A 25,223-nucleotide genomic window follows, 5' to 3' on the forward strand; every position below is an offset into this window, starting at 1 on the left:
AACAGAACAAAACAGTGGAGGAGGGAGAAGCTATTCTTTTTTTCCGACTGCAGAGCTGGGTCTTCCTTCTGCCCTTGGACTGGAACGAGAGGACACCTCGGCTCTCCCTGTCTCCAGCTTGCCAAGTACAGATCCTGGGACTTCTCAACCTCCATAAGCTCATGAGCCAATTCCTTGTAATAAATATGTTTGTCTGTCTGTCTCCTGTTGGTTGTTTCCTTGGAGAACCTTAACACACACATCTGACTGTCTACTCTGGAGTGGGTCCTACCAGTTACTCTTGGTCCTAAGACCGCGTTTCTTTCCTCATGACGCTCCTACCTGCGATGACAGTTTTGTTTCCTTGTTTGTTTTCTGTTCAACTCACAAGAATGTGAGGCCCAAGAGGACAGGTAACCTGTCTTTCTTATTCAATGCACAACCACAATGCCTGGACCAGTACCTGGCCCTGAGTAAGCCCTCCATAATTATTTACAGAAGCCAGGATGGAAAGAAGCAACGAAGGAAAGAAACATCAGTAATGTATTATAGAGAAGAATGCAAAAGTGATTCTCAAAAATACCGCAAGGGCTTCTCACGAGCCCCTGTTCCAAGTCTCAGCCCCCAGCCCGGGCCAACGCTGCTAACACAAGTCATCTTGTATTAACCCACTGGGGCGCAAGACTTGTTTGTTTCACGTTGTCTCTGAACCAAAGTTCTGCATCCCACATCCTGGAAAACACTGCCTGTCACAGCCTATGTGCCACAGAAATGTCACATATACCCTAAGGCCACCAATGGAGGCTTTTCAGAGGCCAAGTCCCGGCATATTTTTTTAGCATTTTGTGGATCCAGTGCAACCTGCTGATTGGAATCTGGCCCCCAGAAAAGTTTATCAAAAGTTCCGGAGATGACCAGTCCGGAACTGTGGCATAGAGAATGGCAAAGCGTTACTCAGCTGAGGAGGGACCCAGGAAGGGGCTGGGAGAGAGGAACAACCCGATTGTAGCTTCAGAGGGAAGAATGACTCTGAGAGACCATCACAATCGTACAAAGCCACTACCCTTCTTCTACAAGTTGCTACCTCTTAGGATAAGGATCCGGGGTTGGTTACGTCAACAAAATTTTTCCAAATTTTGGTAAACCCAAAAGCTTACCAAAATATAACAACAAACGCTGTTTGGTCAGGTGTTAGCTTTTTTTCTTGGTGCCATTTTAGCCAAACATGGTGTCTTGGTCCATGTCAACTGCTACAATACAATACCATAGTTTGAGTGGCTTAGAAACAACAGATATTTATTCTCACAGTTCTGGACGCTGTAAGTCTGAGATCTGGGGGCTGGCATGGCTGGGGTCTGGTGAGGGCCTGCTTCTTGGCTCAGAGACGGCTGACTTCTCACCAGGTCCCCAAGTGGAGGAAGCGGTGAGGGAGCTCTCTGGGGCCTCTTTCATAAGGGCACTAATCCCATCATTCAGGCCACACTGACAACCTCATCTAAACCTGATCACCTCCCAAAGGCACCACCACCAAATACCATCACACTGGGGATTAGATTTTAACATATGAATTTGCCAGGGGCGGGGGGGGGGGGGGACAAGAGGGGACACACACACACAAATATTTAGTCTATTGCACATGGTTTTTTTGTTTTTGCTTTTTTTTTTAGAGACAGGGTCTCACTCATTCTGTTGTCCTGGTGGGAGTGCAGTGCTGTGATCACAGCTCACTGCAGCCTTGAACTCCTGGGCTCAAGCAATCTCCCGCCTCAGCCTCCCACCGTGCTGGGATTACAGGCGTCAGCCACCACTCCCAGCCCTTGCACATGGTTTATTAGTTCTCAGTGTAACATCCCAAGGTTGCCTACTAGACAAAAGGGTGGAATTCTTGCTCCTGCAGAGAACGATCTGAATTTTAATCCCCACCGTGTGAGCTGCTGGCTCTTGGGAGGAAGGGGGTGCTTCGTGACCTCCCGGTCCAGGTCAGAGAAAGAACAGCACAAGATCACCTCTGCGGTCTAAAAGCCTCACGTCTTCACATCTGCTGGGGACGTTTTCAGCCACCAGCTATGAAGCCTGCCCCTGGCCATCTTCTGCCCCGACACACACCTCCACCTGAGAGGCGGGCTCTGCCCTTCTCTGCTCTGCCGATCCTAAACCCCGCGACCAAGGGTCCCAGTGGGACACCCGGGGGCCAAGGCGCAGAGCAGGCCCTGTTCTGTTCACTGATGGGGCCGGTGCTTTGCCCTCCCTTCTCAGAGGGGCCCTGCTGGCTCCGTGCCGGACAGTGAGGAACGGGAAGCGGTGGCTCAGTCGTCCTCGTCCTCGTCTTCGTCCTCCGTGTCTTTGTTGGGGGCGCACCTCTGGAAGCACTGCACCACGGTGGCCAGGAAGAAGCTGGAGATGATGGCCGCGATGGACACGGCCACGCCGGAGAAGATGATGATGAACAGGTCGGTGAGCGACAGGCTGAACTTGCACTCGCTGAAGCTGGCCTCCGACAGCTCGCGCAGGGAAATCCTCCTGTTCTCCATGGGCAGGGAGCACTGGATTGTGTCCAGGCCTGCGGAAGGCGGGGAGAAGGAGAGAGAGGTTTAGGCTGCAGCGCGGGTTGCCTACAGTCTCACAAGGTGAGCGCTTGCAGACCCAGCAAAGCGGGAGCACGCCCCAAAAATAAAAGAGGGAAAAAAGCTGGTCTGAATAGAATGTAAATCTTTTTTAAAGCCTCAGAGTAATCACCAAGGAAAAAAATCAGAACATGTTGGTCTAAGATTTAGTATTTTTTTTTAAGAGAAGGGGTCTCATTCTATTGTCCTGGCTAGAGTGCGGTGGTGCGATCATAGCTCACTGTAGCTTTTAACTCCTGAGCTCAAGCGATCCTCCCACTTTAGCCTATTGAGTAGCTGGGACTACAGGCATGCACCACCATGCCCAGTTAGTGTTTTACATTTTTTGTAGACATGAGGTCTCGCCATGTTGCCCAGGTTGGTCTTGAACCCCTAGGCTCTAGTGATCCTACTGCATCAGCCTCCCAAAGTGCTGGGATTATAGGTGTGAGCCACCATGCCCAGACCAGAAAAGCTCTTTTAAATTCTGTTTTATATATTGGGGTTGTTTTTAAGATTTCACTTGAAAAAACGTCTGACTCACTTAAGAAGAAGTTTCAAACCCTCCAGTCTAGAAAAATACCCAAACTGAGTATGTGCTGAGCAAGTGCTTTATAACAACAATAAATGCTACATAGAACTTACCATGGGCCAGACACTATTCTAAGCACTTGGGCTATATTAATTAATTTAAGCCTTACAACCACTCCATGGGGTAGGTCTCAATATCATCCCCATGTTATAAATGGCGAAATAGGCTCAGAGAGGTGGAGTAACTTGCCCAAAGTTGCACAGCTAGTAAGTGACCAAGGCTGGATTCCAACTCAAGCAGTCTGGCTCCAGGGACCTGGCCTGTAGCCACTATGCCTCTGTAAGACAGAGAAGTGGGGGAGAAGAGCTGGGGGTGCAGGAGATAGGGACACAGGAAGCTGATGCTTTCTTCCCATGGCTGCCATCCCTTGGTAGCCACAGAAGTTGCCGGTCAGCTGGTGTTGAGAGATGAGCCCCTAGAATAATGGATTTATATCATTTTTAATTGATTAATTTTTAGAGACAGGGCCTTGCTCCATCACCCAGGCTGGAGTGCAGTGGCCCAATTATAGCTCACTGCAGCCTTGAACTCCTGGGCTCAAGCGATCCTCCTGCCTCAGCCTCCCAAGACTACAGGCACAGGCCACCATGCCCAGCTAATTTTTTTTTAGTTTTCATAGAAACAGGGTCTTGCTGTGTTTGCCCAGGCTGGTCTTGAACTCCCGGCCTCAAGTGATCCTCCCACCTCAGCCTCCCAAAGTGCTGGGATTACAGGCATGAGCTACTATGCCTGGCCTATTTATAACATTTCAGAGATACCACCTCTACTGACTGTCCATATCACTGAGCCATTTCTCTTGGGGAACCCCATCTGCCACCAGGTGAAGTAGGGGGCAGTGAAAAGAATCGCGGGTAAACTCTACACTCCCATCTACTGACAGGAGCCTACAGGGAGACCTGTCTGAGGCGTGAGAAACCGGGCACCACAACAGATGGCTCTCCAGACACTAGCTTATTCATTCAACAAATATGTATTGAGTACTCTGCCTGGGCCGAGAGACTGGTGATAAACAAAGCCAATAAGGCCCCTACCCAGAGCATGTAAATTCTAGTGGGAGAAGACAGACACTCATTCATTTATGCCACAAATATTTTTTTTTTTAGTATTTGCTATGTCCTAGGCAGTCAGGACACAGCAGTGAACAAAACAAAACCCTTTCCCTTATGCAGCTTACGTTTCAGGCAATAAATCAGTAGATTGAGTTATTTAATAATAAAGTGCTTAGGATGAAACATGAGGGCAAAATGGCAAAGTATGTCTGGGACAAAGGACTGTCTTTGGATGGGGTAGTCAGGAGGTGTTATCTTAACTAAGGTCTAAAGGAGGAGATGGAACCGGCCATGGGAAGAACATGCCAGGCAGAGAAGATAAGCTAGGCAAGAGCTTGGCATTCTGGAAACACAGAGCAGGCAGGGGCAAGCAGAGTGGGCAAAGGGGAACTTGGCACAAGCTGAGGTTGGAAAGATAGACATGTGGAGATGAAGGCCCTAATGGCCAACACTCTGCATGAGTAATATGAACAGAGCCCCCCAGCCCCAGCCCCAGGCCCAGCCCTCATTGGACATGAACCAGAGATATGGGCTTATGCAGTGCGGAGCCACTAGAGACTGTTTGTTACCAAGCATCATGTACCCATCCTGACTGATACACAACATGAACTATGCATAAACTCAAATGACTGCCATGACTTTACAAACCTCGCTTACAAGAGAATGCATGATATTAGAATGCATAAAGAGCTCAGATCTTCGTCTCTGATCTGGAAGAGGAGAGAAAAACGAAGTAGTAGTAACTAACAGTCGCACTGCACTCATTATGTGCAGACACTGCTTTAAATGCTACATATGTATCTACTCTCAGTTCTCACAACAACCTATGGGTAGGTTAATACCATTATGCCCATTTTATGGATGAGAAAACCAAAGCACAGAGAATTTACATAGCTTGCCTTTGGCAACACAGCTTCAAAGTGATGAAGCTAGGATTTGAACCCAGGCATTTGGCTCTGGAGGCTACCACTTATCCTTTGATTAATAAGGTCCCCTTTTTCCAGCATGCGTAGTCAGAGAGATGTGAGGACACCATCTTGACATGAAGCTCAACTGCCCTCACGCTCTGCTCACCTCTGGCTTCCTTCCAACTCTCAGGAAAACCTCCCTTGCTCTCCTCCCAGTGCTTCCAGGTTTCAACTAGCTGACCCTCCACCCACTTCAGCATGATCTGAAAGTCAGGATGATTTCCTCTCCCCTCGATAATCAGCTGGCTTCTGTCCTGCAAAGAGCAGCCCTTGCTCATTGCACAGGAACCCTGCAACCAAACACTCTTGGAGCCTTTGTCTGTGTGTCTGTTCTTCTCCAGCTCAGAAAGAGGAAGAGGAAGAGTATCTGAGCTTCCTCCTTCCTTCTAGCCTGGCCCATCTTTTACGTAGTCTACAACCAACCCACCGATGCTTCCCTCCCCGTAGGAACCACTGCCTAGCAACCAGCCTCTGCCCTCCTTCTCCCCCTGCATCGGTGCCTGCTCTACAGAGCCAAGGAATTAGCTCTGTAAGCTTCTTCAGTTTACACCTGATTACAGTTTTTGACTCTTTCTTTTTCTTAAAGAGGCCAAACTTCTGTCCACTGAGCATTCTAAATGCATTTGCATAAAACAGGAAAGCTTTAAGACAGGGTTGTGTTGGAGTTCCCTTGCAGACACTGATCTCTTCAATGAAAAAGTGGGAAATGCAATCAACCTGCCTCCTCTTAGCAGCCCACACCCGGCCAAACATGTGCAAATAAATAAGATGGACACCAACAGATCACGTGAAGCACAGGCAGTTTCTAAAGACAGCAGATTACTTGCAACCTTCAAGCTGTAACAGGTCATTATTTAGCTACAGAAACTTTCTAAAAATCCTTGTCTTCAGTAAGCAGTATTAAATGGGAAACAACCACAACACAATAACATAAGCCCACAGCGCCTGTCATTTCAATCCAGCCTTTGCTGGACACGACTTCTAGAGTCAATTTTGATTTCCACAATGTTCTTTGTGCCTTGAGATTAGTCTTGGCATTTTTACAAAGCGACAATTTTAGAAAATGTCATCTCACATTTCTCTGTGGCTAGAAGAAATGGGCTTGTTTGAGAAACACTGCACGCAAGCCCACCGCGGGCGAGGGACTTTGGAACGATGATAGTGGCACTACATGATAAGATACACTGACTTGATGGGTTTTCGTAGCTCACAGAAGTGCGGAGAACTAAGAAGAGTTGGACAAAGAGAGTCAGCCAGGCAGACAGGGCCTAGCAGAGGGTGGGAGGACATTGCTATTAAAGCATCTACAAGGGCTATGAGACCAACTGCAGAAATCTGGAACTGACATAGGCTGATTGTGGGGTCCCCTCTTCTCCCCTGCAGGACCATGGTTTCTCAGCTTGGGCACTACTGACATTTGGGCAGGATAACTGTTTGATGGGGGCTTTCCTGTGCCCTACAGGGTGTTTATCAGCATCCCTGCCTGTACCCGCTAGATTCCAGCAGCAGCCCCCACCCAGCGGGACAATCAAAAATGTCTCCAGACATTGCCGCATGTCCCCTGGGTGGGGAGGACGAAGTCCCCTTGGTTGAGAACCACTGCTTTAGACTGACATGCTCTGCTAAGTGGGCAGCTGTTATGGACTGAATGATTGCGTCCTCCCAAAATTCGTATGTTGGAGCCCTAGCCTCCAACGTGATGGTATTTGGAGGTGGGGATTTAGGGAGGTAATTAGGGTTAGATGAGGTCATGAGGGTGGGGCCTCCCTCATGGGATTAGTGTCCTTATAAGAAGAGACACCACAGAGCTGCCCGAGCCTGTCTCTGTTATCTCCCTCTCTCTTTCCACTTCTCTCTCTGTCTCTGCCATGTGAGATGCCGTAAGAAAGTGGCCATCTGCAAGCCAAGAGGAGGGTCCCCTCCAGAACCCAGCCCTGCTGGCATCTGATCGCAGACTTCCAGCCCCTAGAACTGTGGGGGAACAGATGTCTACAGACGTCTGCTGTCCAAGCCACGCCGTCAATGGTATTTTGTTATGACAACCGGACAGAATAAACAGTAACCATCTAAGGCAGCCCTGCTCTTAGCTACCCAGTGGACATTCAGTTATTAAACAGCTTCCTTTAATCCATGCATTAAGAAAAACAGGTGAGACTTTATGCTAAGGGCCTTGATGGATATGAAACAAAGGAAAAAAGGAAGGAAGAAAGAAAGAGACAAAGAGAGGCAGGGAGGAACGGAGAAAGGGAGGGAGAGAGAAAGGGAGGAAGGGAGAGACAGAGACAGAGACAAAGATGGGTGGCGTTGGCCTCAAGGAGCTCAGGCCTAAGTGGAGAGGCGTCAGGACACACGTGCAAAGGACACTGCAAGTAGAACGTGAAAAGTTGCACAGGGGAGGCCCGGGGGAAGCCCACGGAGGGGCTCTGGGGGGAAGGACGGGCTGGCGTGGGGCACGAGCAGGTGGGGAGGGGAGGCCCTGCAACGTCCCTACTTGACTTTGGAATGTTCTCCCTCCTTTCGCTGACCCCCCTCTTCAGCTGTCTGAGACAAGAATAGCAAAGGAAACAAATAATACCGACTAGGCACCTGGCGTGTGCCGGGCGCTGCTCTCAGGGCCCCACACGTGTGAGCCCATTCCTTCCCCAGGCCCGCCCAAGAAGGAGGCTACTATAATTATCCCTGTTTTACAGGTGACCAAACTGAGGCACAGAAAGGGCAAGAGAGTTGCCCAAAACCATCCAGCGAGAAAATGCCAAAGCTGGGACCGAGCCCATCCACCCTGGCTGAAGAGTTTGACCACTAACCACCCTACACCCGCCACTCTCCCAGGCGGCGGGGCCCAGGCTGCCCCAGCCTGGCCCAGCGCACCAGAACAAGCTCCCCCCAGGCAGAGTGTCTTTTAAAGAGACGTCCTAGAAGTCTCCAGAAGATCTCCTAGAAGAGCTGGACAGACTGGGAAGGTCAAGCGACAGGCACAGCCTCTGGGCGGCCCTGTCGGGAGAGCCCCGGATGCTCTGAAACACAGACGGGGGGACACCACCCACACGGGCAGAGCAGACCCCCCCGGCTGGGACTGGGCCACCACCTGATGTCTGTGTGACCCTGCGCCACGCCCAGCCGCCCAAGCACCCCCTCGAGATGAGGCTGTGAGCATGAAATGAGAGTCTTTGGAAAGCTTACCACAGCGTCTGTCCACTGCACGTGCTTGGGAAACCTGTGGTTAGTATTATTCAGATTTTCAAGGTTTCAGATGGTGCCTGTGTCTGGCTTCAGGTATCTGAGAAAGGGTGTCTGTGTTCGTCAGGGTCCCCCAGAGAAACAGAACAGAACATGAGAGAGAGTGTCTATGTGCACAGAGAGAGATTTATCCTACGTACATCCTGACATCCCTGCAATAAATTCCTTCCTCGTCTCCATTAGCCAGCATTGGCTTCTGCTGTGTACACTCAAGGGGCCCAACCAATGGATTTTTTTTTTTTTTTTGAGACAGTCTTGCTCTGTCATCCAGGCTGGAGTGCAGTGGTGTACTCAGACCTCGCTGCAGCCTCAAACTCCTGGGCTCAAGTGATCTTCCTGCCTCAGCCTCCCAAAGCGCTGGGATTACAGGCCTGAGCCACCACACCTGGCCCGACCAATGGATTATAGGAAAACGGAGTTCAAGGTTGAGCTGGGAACCTCTCCTAACCATCAGCCTTTGTCCCACAGCCACAAATCACTTGACTCTGTCCAGCCGTCCCTACAAAACCCTGTGCTTGGTGGCACGAGGGTCTTGGGAGGCCACGGTAATGATGCAGCTCACAGCCTCCTAGGAAGACAAGGGAGTTGACTTCCCACTTCCTGTCTTGTCATGGGCCTTCCTCCAACCCATATCTCCCTTCCACCAAAGCCAAAGTGGGCTCCGTCTCATCCTGGCCTAGGCAGACCGGGGTCCAGAGTGCCCTCCCTTTATGGCCACGTCTTCCTTCTCTTCCAGGACACACTCAGAAGACATGGGCATGTCCCTTGTGCAGGGCGGCTTGGTGTCCTGCCCACTGCCACCCCTCTGGACGCTCTCCCCTTGACTGACGACTTCTCCCCAGCAGCTGACACCTGAGCTGGAGAGGGTGAAGAGCTGCCACTCTCCAGAAATAGACGGTGACACAGCGGATGGTAGATTGAGATTAATCTCCTGCACTGGACCGGCCCCCAGCCAGCAGCCAGGGCTGCAGCCAGAGGCTCTCTCGGGGCCTTTCCCCTGATCTGGCCTCGCGGAACTGCACAGTGCAGATCGACACACTCTGGTAAGTGCTTTTGGTGGCTAAAAATATATTTTTGTTTTCTTAATTCCACTTATTGGGCAAAGTCTGCAAACACACTAAGACAAAAGAAATGATCAAAAAGAAGAGCAATAAAAGAACCTATAAATATATGGTTTGCACTTTGGCTTTCTCCTTTGTAGAATTTTCCCGCGTGTCTGTGTACATAAACCCACCATGTAGACATCTCCACCACTCTGGTGGATAACCCAATACGGAACATCTTTTCATTCAACAAATATAAATGTAAAGCATCACACTTGATGGCTGCAGGGTATTTGGGGCAGATGAACCATGATATACTCACCCAATCCCAGGGTGCTCCCAGTTTTTATCATATTAGAAGCCACGCTGCAATGAACACTTTTGTGCACTTCTTAGTTCTAAGATACATTCCCACAAGCCTAAGGCTGTGTGTGAGTCTTTGAACTTGGGCCAACAATGGACTTTGTCACTCTTTCATCTCTGTCTATCTGATAGTCCAGAAAGGAGTATATTGTTGATTTAATTTTCATTTCTCTGGTTACCGGGAGAGCTGAACACCTTCCCCTGTCCTCCCTGCCACCATTCCGGAACACCAGCCCCCCAAAGGCCCAGGAAACAGAAGCAGCCTCCTGGCCTTTCACACCCATAGTCGGACATTGAGCCAGCACACCTGGCTCAACAGCATCTTAGAAGGTTAGATCTGAAGGCACATTTGACATCTGTCTCCCGCCCTCCTTATGCCTCTCCTGAATTTTGCAGATGAGAGGTCCAGAGAAGTCGGGCAATTTGTCTAAGGTCACATGGAGACCGGACTGAAACCCAGGTCTCCTGAGCCCCTGTTTCGTGCCCTTTCCAGGCACCAGGTTCCGACTTCAGCTCTGCACACCTGGAGAAGGTACATGTGTTATGGCCGCTGCTGTGGCACTTCCTGCGGCAGAGGACGCTGCCATGTCCGGAGGCAAACGAGGGCACTGCCGGGCTCGCTCCTGCTCCTGGGCACAGGGGTGCCAGCGAACACCAGCTCTAATTTCTGATAGTGCTGACCTTTGTTCTCCACCATCACTTTCATTAAATATCGACCATCACACAGGGGGAAAATTCCCAATTAAAATCCCAACTCAGACAGCAGGCACTTCGTCTGATTAAGTAACGAGCTGATTTTGCAAGAGGAAGATGCATCGGCAGTGACGGGTCAAAGGCTCACCCTGGTTTGTCCTGGAGAAGGGACAGTCCGGCAGCAAGGATGCTGTACCGGGGACGTGACTTCTTTGGTGCCCTGCACCCCAGCCGGACTCCCACCCCTCACCTGGGACACAGACGCCAGCCGCGCACACAGGCAGGGAAAATCAACTGACCTCCCCCTACAAGAGACAAGCAGAGAATGATCACAAAGGGCTGGAATTTGGGAAGGAAGGCGTGAGTTTCCACCACCCCCTCTCATGTCGCCATCACAGCCGTCATCTCGGCCACCACCACCGTTCTGCCTCCACCCTCCCTGTCCACCACCCCGGCTCCACCATCAGTCACAGCGCCTCCCACGAATCAGGCCCCAGGCAGAGAACTCGGGGTACTAGCCTGTGTCTGGTTATTGCAGTGATCTGGTTAGAAAGAACCTTCCAGTAAGGCCAGTGTGAGGACATGTAAGAATGGCCCGTGAGTCTGGGACCCGCCACGGCTCGTTACGGTGGTCAGAGCTCCACGAGGCCTCTGGATGCTCAGACCCCAAGCCCCACTGTGGCTCCGTCCCCAGACCTGCACCACGTCCAGAGACGATCTCCCGCCTTGGGCTCACTGGCCGGCCAGAAGAAGAGACAGGCCACGTGTCTCGGGACGCGGAGAGGTGTGCATGCTAGTGGGCCCCTCCTATGACACCGTCAAGATGACATTCTATCGGGACGTCACATTTACTGAAAATCCTATGATTTTCAGTATTTCCCCATATCATCTCACTCCATCCTCTTCCTCAGCAACCCTCGGAGCAGTGCTTCCCAACTCGGGGTGAATCTGCCCCTCGGCGGGCATCTGTCGATGTCTGGAGAGATTTTTGGTTGTCGCACTGGGTGGGCTGCCACCAGCAGCTAGTGGGGAGAAGACCAGGATGCCACCGCTGTGCTACACCTTTCCCTAACAGTATGAGGGGGACATGCTAGACCAGGAACCGGGGGGCTTGGCTCTTGCTTCGGCTTTTCACTAGTTTGCGGTATGGCTTTGTGCAAGTCACTCGGCCTCTCTGAGCCATGGATTCCTATCTGAAAATGAAGAAGGGTAGATTAGACAGCCCTGCAGTCCAAGCTTTCTTGAGTCTCCTGGAATGTTGGCTCCAAGATGACAGATCCTTTGTCAGACTCACTATGTCCCAAGCACCCGGAGCTGAATTTGCTTTTAGCAGGTGTTTAGTCTGCTCTGGCTTCTGCTAATATGTTCAAGTCACCTTTGGTTTAACCCCGACCAGGCCAGGTCCTAAAGCAGGGAAGCTCACCAAGTGTGGTTCTGAGCCTAAAGCAGGAGTTAGGGGCACAAGACAGTGGGGACACAAGTTTTTGATATGCAATTTGAGGAAGCCACAGTATGGTCAGTGCCAAAGATAGTGGAGCCAGTCTCTCTGGAGTATGGGGCAGAAGCATGGCAAATATTCAGGATGGAATGAATGAGCCCAGTGGCCAACACGGTGGGCAGCCCCAGGGTGTCTGCAAGCCCAGGTTACACGGGCTCACGGGCAGAGCTGCAGAAGGTCAGTGTCCTGGTTCAAGGGAGGACACGAACTAGACGTGCACAATGCATATTTAGAAACTGATTCTGTTTCTGGCAGGTGATCTGGTTTCGGACAAGGATCCGGTGTGAGTAGAATGAGACTGGAGGGGTGTGAGAGGCTGGGAGCTTTGCACGGCTTTCTCAGCTGCGCGGCTTAAGAGCTTTGTCTATTTAGGTTCAGAGAGAAGCACGAGGGAGGGGAAGGGAAGGGGTGAAGACTGCACCAGGCATCAAGGCAGGTGCAGTCACCAGAGTGTGAGCACCCGGGACCCTCCTTCAGGACCTACTCCTCCAGCCAGCAGAACGAGGACAGGAACCCCAGAAAGTCAGAATCAGAGGACAGAAGCACCCTGGGAAGAAATCTCACCCCATACCTGATGCTTCCTGCAGCATTACTGCAAAGTGGTCATTTGGCCTTTGCTTGAATGCCTCCAGTGACGGCAACCTCACTACCTCCCGCGGCAGCCTACTTGCAGAGCCCTAATGGCCAGATGTTCCTCCTGACAGTGCATCAAACTCCGTTTCCTTGCAGTTCCGAATCAGAGGCCCATCTTGTGAGGCCAAAACAAGTCTCCTCTATTTGGTGACAGCCGCTCAAGTGTCTGGAGACAGAGACTGTATTCTTCCAAGTCTCTACTTCTGAGAGTTATATATCAATTTTCCTATATCAGCACAGCCTTACTCTCCAAATACAAAGCGTTATCTGGCATTCTCTAACAGACAGGAAGCTCAGGTAACTGCATGCAAGTTGTGATTTGCAGGGGTACGGGGCCCCAACCTTCCCCCCAGCTTCTGACCTCCCCATCCAAGTGCCACCTCGTCTGGAATTCTATGCGGGTTCACGCCTCAGTAACCAGCAGCGCCCCCTTGCTTCTGCCTTGCTGCATCTATTCCTGGTGGAGTTTGCCACATGGGTTTCTCCAAGCAAAGGCAATGGCTCTGGAGGCCCCTCCTCCCCACTGGTCTCCCCTTTGCCCTGGCTCAGCGTCCACCCACTGAGGCAGCCATTCCTTCCACACATACCTGTCAAGCACCTGTTACCTGCCAGCACCGTTCTAGCACCATGGTTAAAATGATGAACAGAACACACAGGTCCCTGCCCACGTGGCTACAAGTTAGTGAGACAAACAGACGATGAGTGAATCAGTAAAATGTACAGTAAGACGGATGGTGACAGGTGCAACAGGGAAAAGAGGTGCAGAGGGGACAGGGCACAAGGAAGGAGAGCTGGGGTGGCAGGGGACAGGGTTCAACAGGCTCAGGAAGTAGGTGGCCTCTGAGCAAGGGGCTGAGAGGAGTGAGGGGCAAGGACACTCCAGGCAGAGGGAGCAGCAGGTGCAAAGGCCCTGGGGTGAGACTGTGTCCACCATGAGTGAGGAACAGCAGGAGTTTGGGGCACCTGGACCAGAGTGAATGAAGGAGAGTGCAGTAGGACATACCAGGTCAGAAAGAAACAAGGAGGAAGTAGGATCTCAGGGGCATGTAGACCTCTAAGGGACTGTGGCTTCCACTCTTCATGATATGGGAGTTCCTGGGGAGTTCTGAGCCCAGGAGGGATGTGATTTGACATCTGTTTGACAAATCGCATCTGGGTCACTGTTTCAGATAAAGCTCTCACGGGAGCAGATGGTGGGAGTTGAATTTGCTTTCACCAGGTGTTCTGTCTGCTCCGGTTTCCTCTACTGGGCTGGAGTCACCTTCATTTACAGCCTCCAAGGCCGGGCTCTGAGTCAGGAAGACTCCCGGGCTGAGTTTGGCTCTGAGCCCAGCCAGCCCAGAGGCTGCTGATGGCGGGTGTGTGCGCTTGTCCATGTGTGTGCTACGCTGAAACAAAAAGCTAGGAGGAAACACATCATACATGTCCATTGTGTAAACACTGGAAAGCACGCAGAAGCAAAACTTAAAAGGATGAGACATTCTGGAAAAGGCAAAAGGAGAGACAGTAAGAAGATCCGTGGTTCCCAGGGGTTCAGGAAGGAGGGGCAAGTGCTGAACAGGTGGGCAGGGGTTTAGGGGCGGGAAACTGTTCCATGGGACGCTGTGACGGTGACACATGACGTGATCCATTTGTCAAAACCCACAGGGTGCACACAGTGAGACCTCATGTAAACCGACTCTGGGCTTTAGTGAACAGTCATGCACTGATATCCGCTCGTCAGCCGTGCGGATGTATCAATACAGCACTAGCTCAAGATGCTAACAGCGGGGCACTGGGAGAGTGGGTAGGGCAGAGGGAACTGTCTGCTGCCTGCTCAGCTTTCCATAAACCTCAAACTGCTCTAAAAATTAAAGTCTCTGAACTTTCATTGAGGTTAAAAAAAAAAGAGATAATTTAAAAATTTAATAAAACAAACAAATTTTTAAAAATTAAAAAATTAAAGTCTATTAATTATTTTAAAACATAAAATAAGACGTCACTTTTCTATGGGATGCACTTCATTCCCTTGGCCTCCAGACTCCCGCATTTCTGATGCAGATAATCATTTGGGATGGTTACATTTAAAAGCACACGCCATCTCACTCGTGTCTTATGAAAAAGCAATGCTACTCTTTCCAATAATTTGGAGAGGGGGATATTTTCTTGATATAAAGAGAATAACATACTCTGCACCTATGATTCGAAAGGGGGTTCCTGGGGTGGTGAGACCTTTGCCATGGGAACCCACCCAGGGGACCCTCTGCTGGGCGCTGGGGGGGGAGGGCCCCCCCATGCTCTCATCCTGTGCCCCAGAGGGGGCTGGCACGAGAGGTCACGCATCAGCTAAAACCAGACTAGAAGGGGCCTTCATAGTCATCTAGGGCAGGGGTCTACAAATGGCGGCCAGTGGGAGGAACATGCTTTGGGGGAGTTCAGCCACCACCGTGCCCTAAACTGTCCCTCACGTATCCACACTCTCTGGTGAGTCCCACCTGCTGCTTCTCCTGCCAACCTCACTCAGAGTCATCACTCAGGGGAGTGGGACGTGACTCTTGGTTCTTTGGTTGGGGCTGGGCTCTGGGAAGCTGCCCCTTAGTCCCGGGTAGCCTGTAGCTCCCTCAAGGTCTTGCCTCCCTGCCAGTGACATTTGTCGCATAACCAGCGGGGAGGATGAAGAAGAGGAAACGCCAAGAGGCTCCCTCACTGGCAGCCTCTGAGGTGGAAGGGCCCTGGGAGGACAGTGCCCCTGCGTGGGTCAGCAGGTGTTTGGGATTTGACAGCCAAGCCCTAAGCTCGGTGGGTTTTGCGAGCCTGTGTACCTGTCTGGTCTGTCTGTCTGCATTTCCACGATCCGAACGACAAAAACCATAGTAATAGCTTCTATGTGTGGTGATGGAGGGAAGTGCACGGTGAGATCAAAGGGCAGATGCTATTGCCTGCATTTGATGGAGGGGACACGGAGCCCAGGAACATCGGGGAGCTTATCTGCCAGTGGACAGCCCACTGGACACACAGCCACAGTCAGGGGCGCCGGGTGGGTGGCCTGCCCAGCCCCCACTCTCCGTGATGCTCCCTAAACTCTGCCCCACACCCACACAACCACGGTGCCCAGCGCCACCCCAGTCACCCCCAAGCTGGCTGCACCAAGAGAGGGACACTTCCCAAACGGGCCAGACAGAGCCTCCTCCTGAGGCCTGGAAGTTGGGACCGAGGGACCACAGTCTGGCCGGCCTTCGCTGGGCTCCTGAGTGGAGAAGGCAGTGAGGGGCTGGGGGAGGCAGGGGTAGAATTTTTTTGCCACATGGATGGGAAAGCAGAGGAAACCCGGCAGCACATGGGCAGAGGAATAAGAAAGTGTGAGAGGCAGAGACGAGAGCAAGATAGAGGGGTGCTGTGTCCCCCTCGCCCCAGCTCTCTCTCCCAGGACTCCCTGGGGCTTGACTGTTCAGGACCAAGGGGTCCTGGTGACACCACGCCCCTGCATCCAGACCAGAACCCTCTATTTGCTCGTGCCAGATGAAGCTGGTTTCTGTTTCTATCAACTGACAAGCAAAGGTGCCCAGTTCAGCTGAGGTTAAACTGGGATCGGCAGCCTGTGAGCTCCCCCATCCGCCCCCCATCCGCCACCAGCTTTGCAGAGGAGGGAAGACAACATTCCAGCCGCACCCCCAGGACTCCTGCCTCTGGCCACCACTCCCCTGGCAGATAGAGCCAGAGCAGCCCTCTCGCAGGGAGCAGAGGCTCCACACAGACCTGGGAAGGAAACCCAGAGAACCCCCATTCTGGCCCCAGCCTTTGCTGACCGTGATCTGGATATGCTTTGCTGACCAAAGCTAGGGAGGGGCATTTGCAGAGGACAAAATCTAAGGCCAGTGGCCTCGGCCCGTCCCCCAGTGGCCCTCAGGAGCGTGCATTCCTCGGCTCACTCACTCAGTCCCGCAGCCCCACTGAGACCCGCCTGCACTGGGCACGGCTGGCAGCAGCGAGCATGCTGATCCCTCGGAGCCTGCGTGTCTAGCGGGACAATATTTGTGGACTAGGTAATGCCCACTGCAGTGAGTGTGATGATGTAAGCACAATACGCAGGTATGATGGAGAGAGATGGAGCGGGGTGGGATGGTCAGGGAAGGCCTCTCGGAGGAGGTGACACTTGATGGGAGACCTGGTGACAAGGAAGATATGGCCATATGAAGACCTAGGCAGGCAGAGGGGGCAACAAGCTCAGAGGCCCTGGCTGGAGGCTGGTCCCTGGTGTGTTCCGGGGACAGACTGAGGCCGGTGTGGCAGAGGTGGGTGGGGATGGGGGGAGGGCAGGGAGGGAGGAGAAATGGTGGGAATGGGGCCCTTTGGGCCACGAGAGGGAGCTGGGTTGACTCTAAGTGCGATGGAAGTCATCAGGTTTCCAAACATGCCCTGTATTGTCCCAGCCGCTAGGGATGCCAGGAGGAACAAGACACATGTGTCCTCAAAAAGCGTCAGACATATGACCTGCAATGTCGCACAGTAATGGCAGAGCCAGTGTAGGGTCCCAGGAGATCACTCTCACAGGACGGGCTCTGCCCAGCCCCAGGAGCCGGGACAGGTGCGGCGCTGAAGGCAGAGCAGGACCAAAAGGTAGAGAGGTCGAGGCGGGGGAGGGGGAGGGGAAGAACCCAGGATGGGCAGCAGCACCGACGGACCAGCAGCGGAAGTGACGCATCCGCTGTGTTCTCACCTGGCCGTGGGCAGAACGCGAGCTGACTCACAGGCCACAGGTACACCTGACCCAGGTACTCACCACACCCCCACGACGCGGAGGTCCCAAGGCCTCTCGCTAACCCCTGCCGGCCCAAAGGCCTGCCCAGCCCCTCATCACTCCAAACTACGTTCGAGACCACAAGCTTCTTGGGCAGCAGGCACTGAATGGCCACCTGGCTGAAAGGGCTTAACCCTCTGGGCGTCTGAATTGGCCAGCCACACGTGGTCCACTGTACCTAAAGGTGACACTGTCCTGCCCAATCCCAGTCCTCAGCTGTGTCCCCCTGGGGCTGTCCATCCAGGTCGTTCAGCAAAGAGGTATCCCTTTGAGTTCAGTGATAGAGTGACATGACGAATATACCACTTCCAGGAAGATCTGGTCTTTAGGGACTCTGGGGGGGGGCTCTCCAGGGAGCAACCGAGACAGGGCACACTGCGAAAGTGCCTGAGGTCAAGTCTGCACTTGGCTCTCCGCCGGAACTGCAGACCACGGTGCCTGTAAAGGCTGGCGCTCGGCTCCTGGACACTGGGAATGGTGAGAAAGGTGACACCCCAGTGACTCAACTCCAATTAAGAGACAAGTTAAAAGTGGCACACAGGCATGTACAGACTCATCCACAGCAGGAGAGAGGCCACTTGCAAGAAAACGGAGACCTCAGTCAACCTCTGCCCAGGAACATAATGGTTTTAGGTATAAACACACACAAAACGATCAACGACAGGTGAGCAAATAACACAAACCAAAGCAATAAGGAACAAGAAGTGGTTGTTTTGCCTATCAAATTGAAAAAACATTCTTTTTTTTCTTTTTTGAGACAGAGCCTCACTTTGTTGCCGAGGCTAGAGTGAGTGCTGTGGCGTTAGCCTAGCTCACAGCAACCTCAAACTCCTGGGCTCAAGCAATCCTCCTGCCTCAGCCTCCCGAGTAGCTGGGACTACAGGCATGCGCCACCATGCCCGGCTAATTTTTCTATATATATATATTAGTTGGCCAATTAATTTCTTTCTATTTATAGTAGAGATGGTGTCTCGCTCTTGCTCAGGCTGGTTTCGAACTCCTGACGTCGAGCAATCCACCCACCTTGGCCTCCCAGAGTGCTAGGATCACAGGTGTGAGCCACCGCGCCCGGCCTGATAAAACGTTCTTTTAAAGGAGAATACATAACGCTGGGAAAGGTGTGGCTATACCTGTACTCTCTGCTAATGGTCCCAGCTCTCTAGGCAAAAATGTATCTAGGGGTTTAACATAAACATAAACTTTTACCCTGTGTTTCCATCCCATAAAAACCACCAGAAGTTTCCACAAACTTTACATACTGTGAGGATGTTCACCGCAGCATTGTTTACATATAACAGACAAAAGGAAACAACCCACATTTCTAACAACAGCAGATAGACTAAATTAATGTTAAATGACCTATTCACATGGCCATTAAAAGTTAAATCTTCAAAGAACTGTAATGAGAGGAGACTCTCACAACTCAAGAGGAAAAATGTGTATAGTGTGATGTCAATTTGTTTAAATGTGTATGTAGACATAACAATAAAACTGGAATGCAATACAGCAAAACCTTAATCGTAATGGGATCTGGGTAGTTTTTATTTTTTTCATACTTAACTATGTTTCCCCAGTCTAATAACATAGCCTATTATTTTTACAATCAATAAAATAAAACTGCTTTTATTTATTTTCTATCTATCTATCTATCTTTAGAGACAGGGTCTCGCTCTGTCACCCAGGTGGGGGTGCATTGGTGCGACCATAGCTCACTACAACCTCAAACCCCTGGGGTCAAGCAATCCTCCTGTCTTAGCCTCCCTAGTAGCTGGGACTACAGTAGTGCAACACCATGCCTGGTTAATTTTTAAATTTTTTGTAGAGACAGGGTCTCACTATCTTTTCCAGGCTGGTCTCAAACTCCTGGGCTCAAGCCATCCTCCCGCCTTGGCCTCTCAAAGTGTCGGGATTGCAGGCATGAGCCACCACGCCTGGTCTGCTTTTACTTCTTATTTTTTAAAAGAAGGAAAATGGGTGCTCCGGTGGTACAATCAGTTAGTGTGCAGTGCTTATAAAAGAAGAAAAAGAAATAGAGTCACCCTGGAGTCAGCTGGGAGAAAGGAGCACTGTGACCTTCAGGTAAGCATTGGGTTTTGTCCCTCTGGCTGAAATACAGTTTATTTTGTCAGCATGACAAGAAGTCCCCACTCGTCTGACCAAACCAGGCCCTAAGTGTCTGACAGCAGAAAAGGGAGGTAGAGTTACCAGGCGGTGGGGTGGGCTCCCCCAGCAATCCCCTAGTCAGGCCTGGTAAGCAGGTGGGGTTGGTGATGGGGCTTTGGGAGCACCTGCCTGCCATGACGCCCCTTCCTAGGGAGGACACCTCCCACAGGGTCCGCCTCACCAGGGATCTGAGCCCCTGAATGCTCAGACACTCCAGAAGACTTAGTGAACCCTCTCTAGGAAGCTGTCCCCACTCAGGGACAGGGTTTGCAGACCCAAGGTCTGACAGGTGGTCCTGTTTAATTCCGCATCCACCCATCCTCCCAACCCTCCCTCCTTATTCCTCCATGTGTCAAGGTTGCAGGACGAGGGAATCAGCTCGCATCCCTTCCCTAGTACCGTGGACAGTGACCACAGGCCACACGTGGCCATAGCAAGAGAGGGAGGTGCAGGAGGCTGCCTGGCAAATGCAGCACCACCACCCCCAACGCCTGCATGTGCCTCTCCCGTGGTGCATTCTTGGTCATGGCGTGGGCTGTGTCACCTGCTCCATGCCCCTCCAGAGCCCAGCACAGAGACAGCCCTGTGCCTGCTGGCCTTAGAACAGCCCTGAAATCCCACAGAGGGGTTTTTGGAGGGCACCTGGCCCCCCCACCCCTAGCTGCAAATTCTCAATTTTCAAAACCAAGTCACTATTCTCCTCCCTTGAAACCATAGAATTCCAGACTTGGAAGGAGCCTCACAATCCCCCGACCTACACTCCTTGTTTACAAGAGAAAACTCTGAGGCACAGAGACGACAGGCAACGTATACACAGTCACACAGCGAGTGAGTTGCTGAGCCCAGCCCTTCCGGCTCCAGCAGCTGTTCTCAGGCTTGCATGCGCACAGCAATCCCAAGGAGCTACGGGGCTTGTTGACTGCAGGTCCCCAGGCCTGGTCAGGAGTAGGTCTGGGGCCTAGGAATCTGCACTTCAACTGAGCTCCCCCAGAGATCCACGCACAGCTGGCTCTCAGACGGCACTTGGAGAAACACCACCATGCTCCCCGTTTTTGTGTCTTCATTCCCTGCCTACTTTGCTGGGCTGCTGTAAAGGGAAGACAATGTGACGATGTGACATGAAAGGCTTGAAGATCACCCATCTGTGAAAAGGGTGTCCTTGCTGCTGCCTCCTGGCCTCCTGCGGGCCCTCCCCACTCTCTCCGTCTCTGCGCCGCCAGGTCACCTGAGTCATTTCCAAGGCCCCTGCTACCAGGTCTGGTGCCCTGTCTACTTAAAGAGAGATCATCATGGTCCCCTTGGCGACCCACCGTCCCAAACTGCCTGGAACCCCAATGTCTCAGGGAAAAACCACCAGACCAGGTGCAGAGTCTGGGTCTGGAAGGAGGACACAGGCTGCTGCCACCCAGCAGAATCAGAGACTGGGGGAGACGTGAGTCGGGGTGGTCCCACTCTCTCTTTCTACCAATCGGGTGTGGGGTTGGACGCTCCTGGGTGAGGCTTATCTCAGCTACTAACTACGTGACCTTGTGCAAACCACTTCCCTTCTTTGCACTGCCTTTATCTCTTGCTGGGTAAATTGTGGGTAAAGGTCTCTCCCAGGCATGGCTGTTGCATTAAAAGAGGCAGCACTTGTAAGCTACCAAGTCAGTTGCCAGATAAAACACAGGACGCCCAATGAATGTGGAATTTCAGATAAACGGCAAATAATATTTTTAAATTATTTTTTTGTTTGTTGTATTGTCGTGTTTTGTTTTTTGCTAATTGGCAGCTAGGTGTTCTGGCATCCCCTGGGCCCCCCTGCCCCCAGCAGGGCAGCTCGCTCTCAGTCCTCAGACCCAGACCTTCCCACCCCCGGACCCTAGAGGAGCCTGGACCAAGGGCACCAGTGGTCCTGACGGTGTCTCGTCCTCCCTTCTGCTGAGAGCTCTGGGGCTGAGCACTCCCATCAGCCCTGTGGCCACAAGGGGAGGCTCAACTGGCAGACAACACATTTTTGCAACTGTCACAGCCAGTCAAGGTCACAGGGAGAAAGCTCTGTGTCTGTGGGGGAGGTGGGGGCAGAAGAGGCAAGGGACAGGCAGCGGAGACAGGATCCTTTTTGCTCCTTTCAATTCCCGCCCAGGAAGAGGCAGAGCGCCTGCCTAGAAAGCTTGGTGCTTGGTCCCTGATGGAGTGACTTTCTCTGGCAGGAAGTGGGTGGTCGGCGTGGCAGGGGGCCGGGAGCCAGGAGGTCCTGGTGCATCACCCAGGTCCATTTCTAACCCTCTGTGTGATCTTTGGCAAGTTGCACATCACTGCTCAGAGCCTTCTAGTTAACATACGATAATAACAACAGCACCAACACTTACACAGTGCTTCCTGTGTGCTGGGTACTGCTCTAAGTACTCTTAACTTACACCCTTTTAATCCTCCCAATGAGCCCATGAGGTAGATATCCCCATTTTACTGTATCATCCCCATTTTACAGATGAGGAGACTGGGAATACAGAAAGGTTACACGAGTAAGAAGTAGAGGCAGGATGTGAAGGCAAGAGGCTGGTGCCAGAGCCCCGCTGGTAGCCACGCGGCCCTGCTGCCTCTTCGAGAAGTATGAGCAGCAGCTCACATGCAGGAGGAGGGAAGGGGAGCGATTAACATCTATCAGCTACACAGCACCTGCTGCTTCGTTAAGCGCAAATACATCCTTTGCAGAGTTGATCTCACGGCAAACATGGTAGAGGATGCTATTGCTACATTCTGAATGCAGAGGCAGGGAAACTGAGGCTCAGAGAGGTCAGAGGCTTGCCCAGAATCAGAAATCTGAATCTCTCGCTTCAAGGTCTGTGCCAGCTCCTGCACTGCCCACCCGCCCTATGGTGCACGGTCGGGGGACACTGCTATGGCCACAAAGCACCGGCAGCTTGTGAGCCCAGAGCTGCTCTTGGCACCCTGGGAGGTGCCAGAAGCCTTCAGGCCGCACTCGAGCTGCCTCCATCCCCTCCCCACTGGATGAGACCAACCTCCTCCTGCACCCGCCTTGTCCCCAGGGCCCTGGACACTGCTCCTTGCTAAGAACCTGTCCATCTTCCCCCCAGCTAGTGTCCATTTTCTTCCTGATACCATGGACAGGAGGAGGAGAAACACGCTACATTCATACTGCTTGTTACTTTCAGCCACATCACCTCATCTTGACCCTGACAGCCACCTGGTCAGACGGACGAGGCAGCATCACCCATGTCCCAGCTGCACACGTGGGGAAGGTGCAACTTCAAAAATCGAAGTGACCTACCCAGAGCCCCCCGGATTTTAAGCCAGGACTCAAACACACGTCTCAGACTCCACATCCAGGGCTCTGCGGAGTTCTCAGAGGCCAACTCAAATCTAGAGATGAAGAAACCGAGGGCCAGACAGGATAAGTGGCCTGTTGGAGGCCACAGCCACCCATAACAGAACTGAGACTGAAACCCGCAGCTCCTGTTCCTAACACCACTCCTCCATCCGGACAGCAGTGGAAGCCAATTACACCGACCCAGCCAGCAAAGGGGGTGACTGATGCCAACCTCGCCAAAAAGCAAAGGCAGGAACAACCAGAGCCAGGGCGTACGCCCATCCCTCGGTGAGGTCCTCATCCCGGCGCTCCTGTCCTGGGGACAGATTCCGGTGGGATAGGTCCAGGGAGCCAGGCAAGTGAACGAGGACAAAGTTTAAAGCTGGGGGACTCTGCACCTTGCAGGCAGGATCTCTTTAGGAACTGCTCCCGTGGTAGAGCCGGCCTGGGCTGACAGTGCCCACTCAGGGGCTTCCTGCATCTGCTGAGGAGTGGCCACCCCCCGCGTGGAGTATGTACTTATAACAGAGAAAAGAAGGGGACACAGGGATTCCGCACATGGATGAGCAACGTCCGCGACTTCTCAGTAAATGGAGAGAACGATACACTGAAGCTAAACCTGCAGGTGCATAACCTTTTATAATGGGCGCCTCACAGGTCTGGTTCCAACTCTGCACAGCCTTGGTAGCAAGGTGGGAAGCGGGGTCCCGCTCTGGGAGGTCACTGTGGGCACTGGTGCTCACAGGCTCACAGTGGAAGGCCACTGAGAGAAGGACACCCACCGGCCCCTGTCCAGGTGCTCCTCCCTACGGATGCTGCAGTCCCCTCCTTCTCAGCTCAGCCTTTGCTTCCTTCCTGCTGGCCTGCATGGGGCCCCCAACTCCCCCCGCCCTGTGTTCTTGTCCGCCAGTGGGTAAGGGTGCCCGTGCCACACATAGCTGGAAGGTGCCCCCGGAAGGGTACGCCAGGGAAGCAAAGGGGGCACAGGCCGCTACATTTTTGTTCAGCTTTTTCACATCTGGGCTGAAAGCCCCAGAACTATCAATCATTACTGCATCACTGGATCTTAGCCGGCGCCGCCACCCCTACCGGGATTATTGCTCCCCTTTTAGGCAGAAGAGCAAACCGGGTCTGAGAAGCTGAGAGATCAGCTCAGGCCCCAGACGCTGCTCAGGAGCCCTGACAAGCCCTGGCCCTCCCTGTCCAGGGCACTGGGAATGGGGCTGTTCCTCACACAGGAGGGGGACCTCCACTTTAAAAGGGAACTAACAGTAACCTGCAGCCACCAGTCCTAGGACTCAAAGCCCAGTGAGATGATCCCGGTCACTCTCCAAAACTGAAACGTCCCTCACTTGGAAAAGTGAGTTATTGGAGAAACGGGGAAAAGTATGGCCTCGGGGCCCAGAAACTCCAGAGAATTCCAGATGCGTCCTTTCCACGACCCTCTCCAGCAGAGACCCAGGAAAAGTTCAGGCTGGGAACCTTTTAGTGTTACCGGAGCAACTCTCACCCAGGGCACTTGGTCCGAGCCCCCAAGCCTCCTCCTCCAGACTCAACCTGAGTCCCGCCCTCCACCCCGGGGGCTGGCCAGGGCTCCTGGCGCCCAGACGCAGGATAGTGGTGGCCTGTCCCTGCTCCCTCCCTCCAGCCCAGCGGGCGCGCTCACCTTTGGGCAGTTTGGACGCGTTCTCCTGGATCCAGGAGAAGAGGTGGGCGAAGTCGCAGTCGCAGAGCCAGGGGTTCCCGTCCAGGCGCAGGGTGCGCAGCGCGGGCAGCGCGGCCAGGGCGGCCACGCTGAGGCTGCGCAGGTTGTTGTCGTTGAGCTCCAGCACCTGCAGCGACTCCAGGGTCTCGAAGGCGGCCTCGTGCACGCCCGCCAGGTTGTTGTTGGCCAGGCTCAGCTTGACCAGCCTCCCCGCCGAGCGGAAGGCGCCGGCGCCCAGCTGGGTCAGGTTGTTGTAGCTGAGGTCGAGGAAGGCGAGCTTGGCCGAGCCGCTGAACGTGCCCTCCTCCAGCGAGCGCAGCGAGTTGTTCCTGAAGTCCAGGTACACCAGGTCGCCGTAGAAGATGAAGAAGTCCTCGGGGATCTGCTGGATGCGGTTGCCGGCCACCAGCAGCTTGCGCACGTCCAGGGGGAAGGGGTCGGGCACGCTGGGCAGCCCGCGGTCGCGGCAGTCCACGGTGTGCGGGTCGGTGCAGGCGCAGCCCGCGGGGCACGCGTGCCCGGGCGCGAGCGGCAGCAGCAGGAGGAGGCTGCCGAGCCCGAGCGCCGCGGTGGCGCAGGCGGGGGCGCGGGGGACAGCGCTGGGGCGCAT

The 25,223-nt window shown here is 53.0% G+C and overlaps 1 protein-coding gene across 1 annotated transcript; it reads right to left on the reverse strand.

The window, feature by feature from the left end:
- Positions 1–1,641: 1,641 nt before the first annotated feature.
- LRRC38 (leucine rich repeat containing 38) lies at positions 1,642–25,223 on the reverse strand. The gene is made up of 2 exons (XM_020285502.2): positions 24,575–25,223; positions 1,642–2,539 (listed from the first exon to the last, which is right to left on the reverse strand). The coding sequence occupies exons 1-2, from the start codon at positions 25,221–25,223 to the stop codon at positions 2,286–2,288; spliced, it is 903 nt and encodes a 300-aa protein (XP_020141091.2). The 3' UTR covers positions 1,642–2,285.

The sequence above is a fragment of the Microcebus murinus genome, chromosome 2 (genome assembly GCF_040939455.1).
Source record: "Microcebus murinus isolate Inina chromosome 2, M.murinus_Inina_mat1.0, whole genome shotgun sequence".
NCBI lineage: Eukaryota > Metazoa > Chordata > Mammalia > Primates > Cheirogaleidae > Microcebus > Microcebus murinus.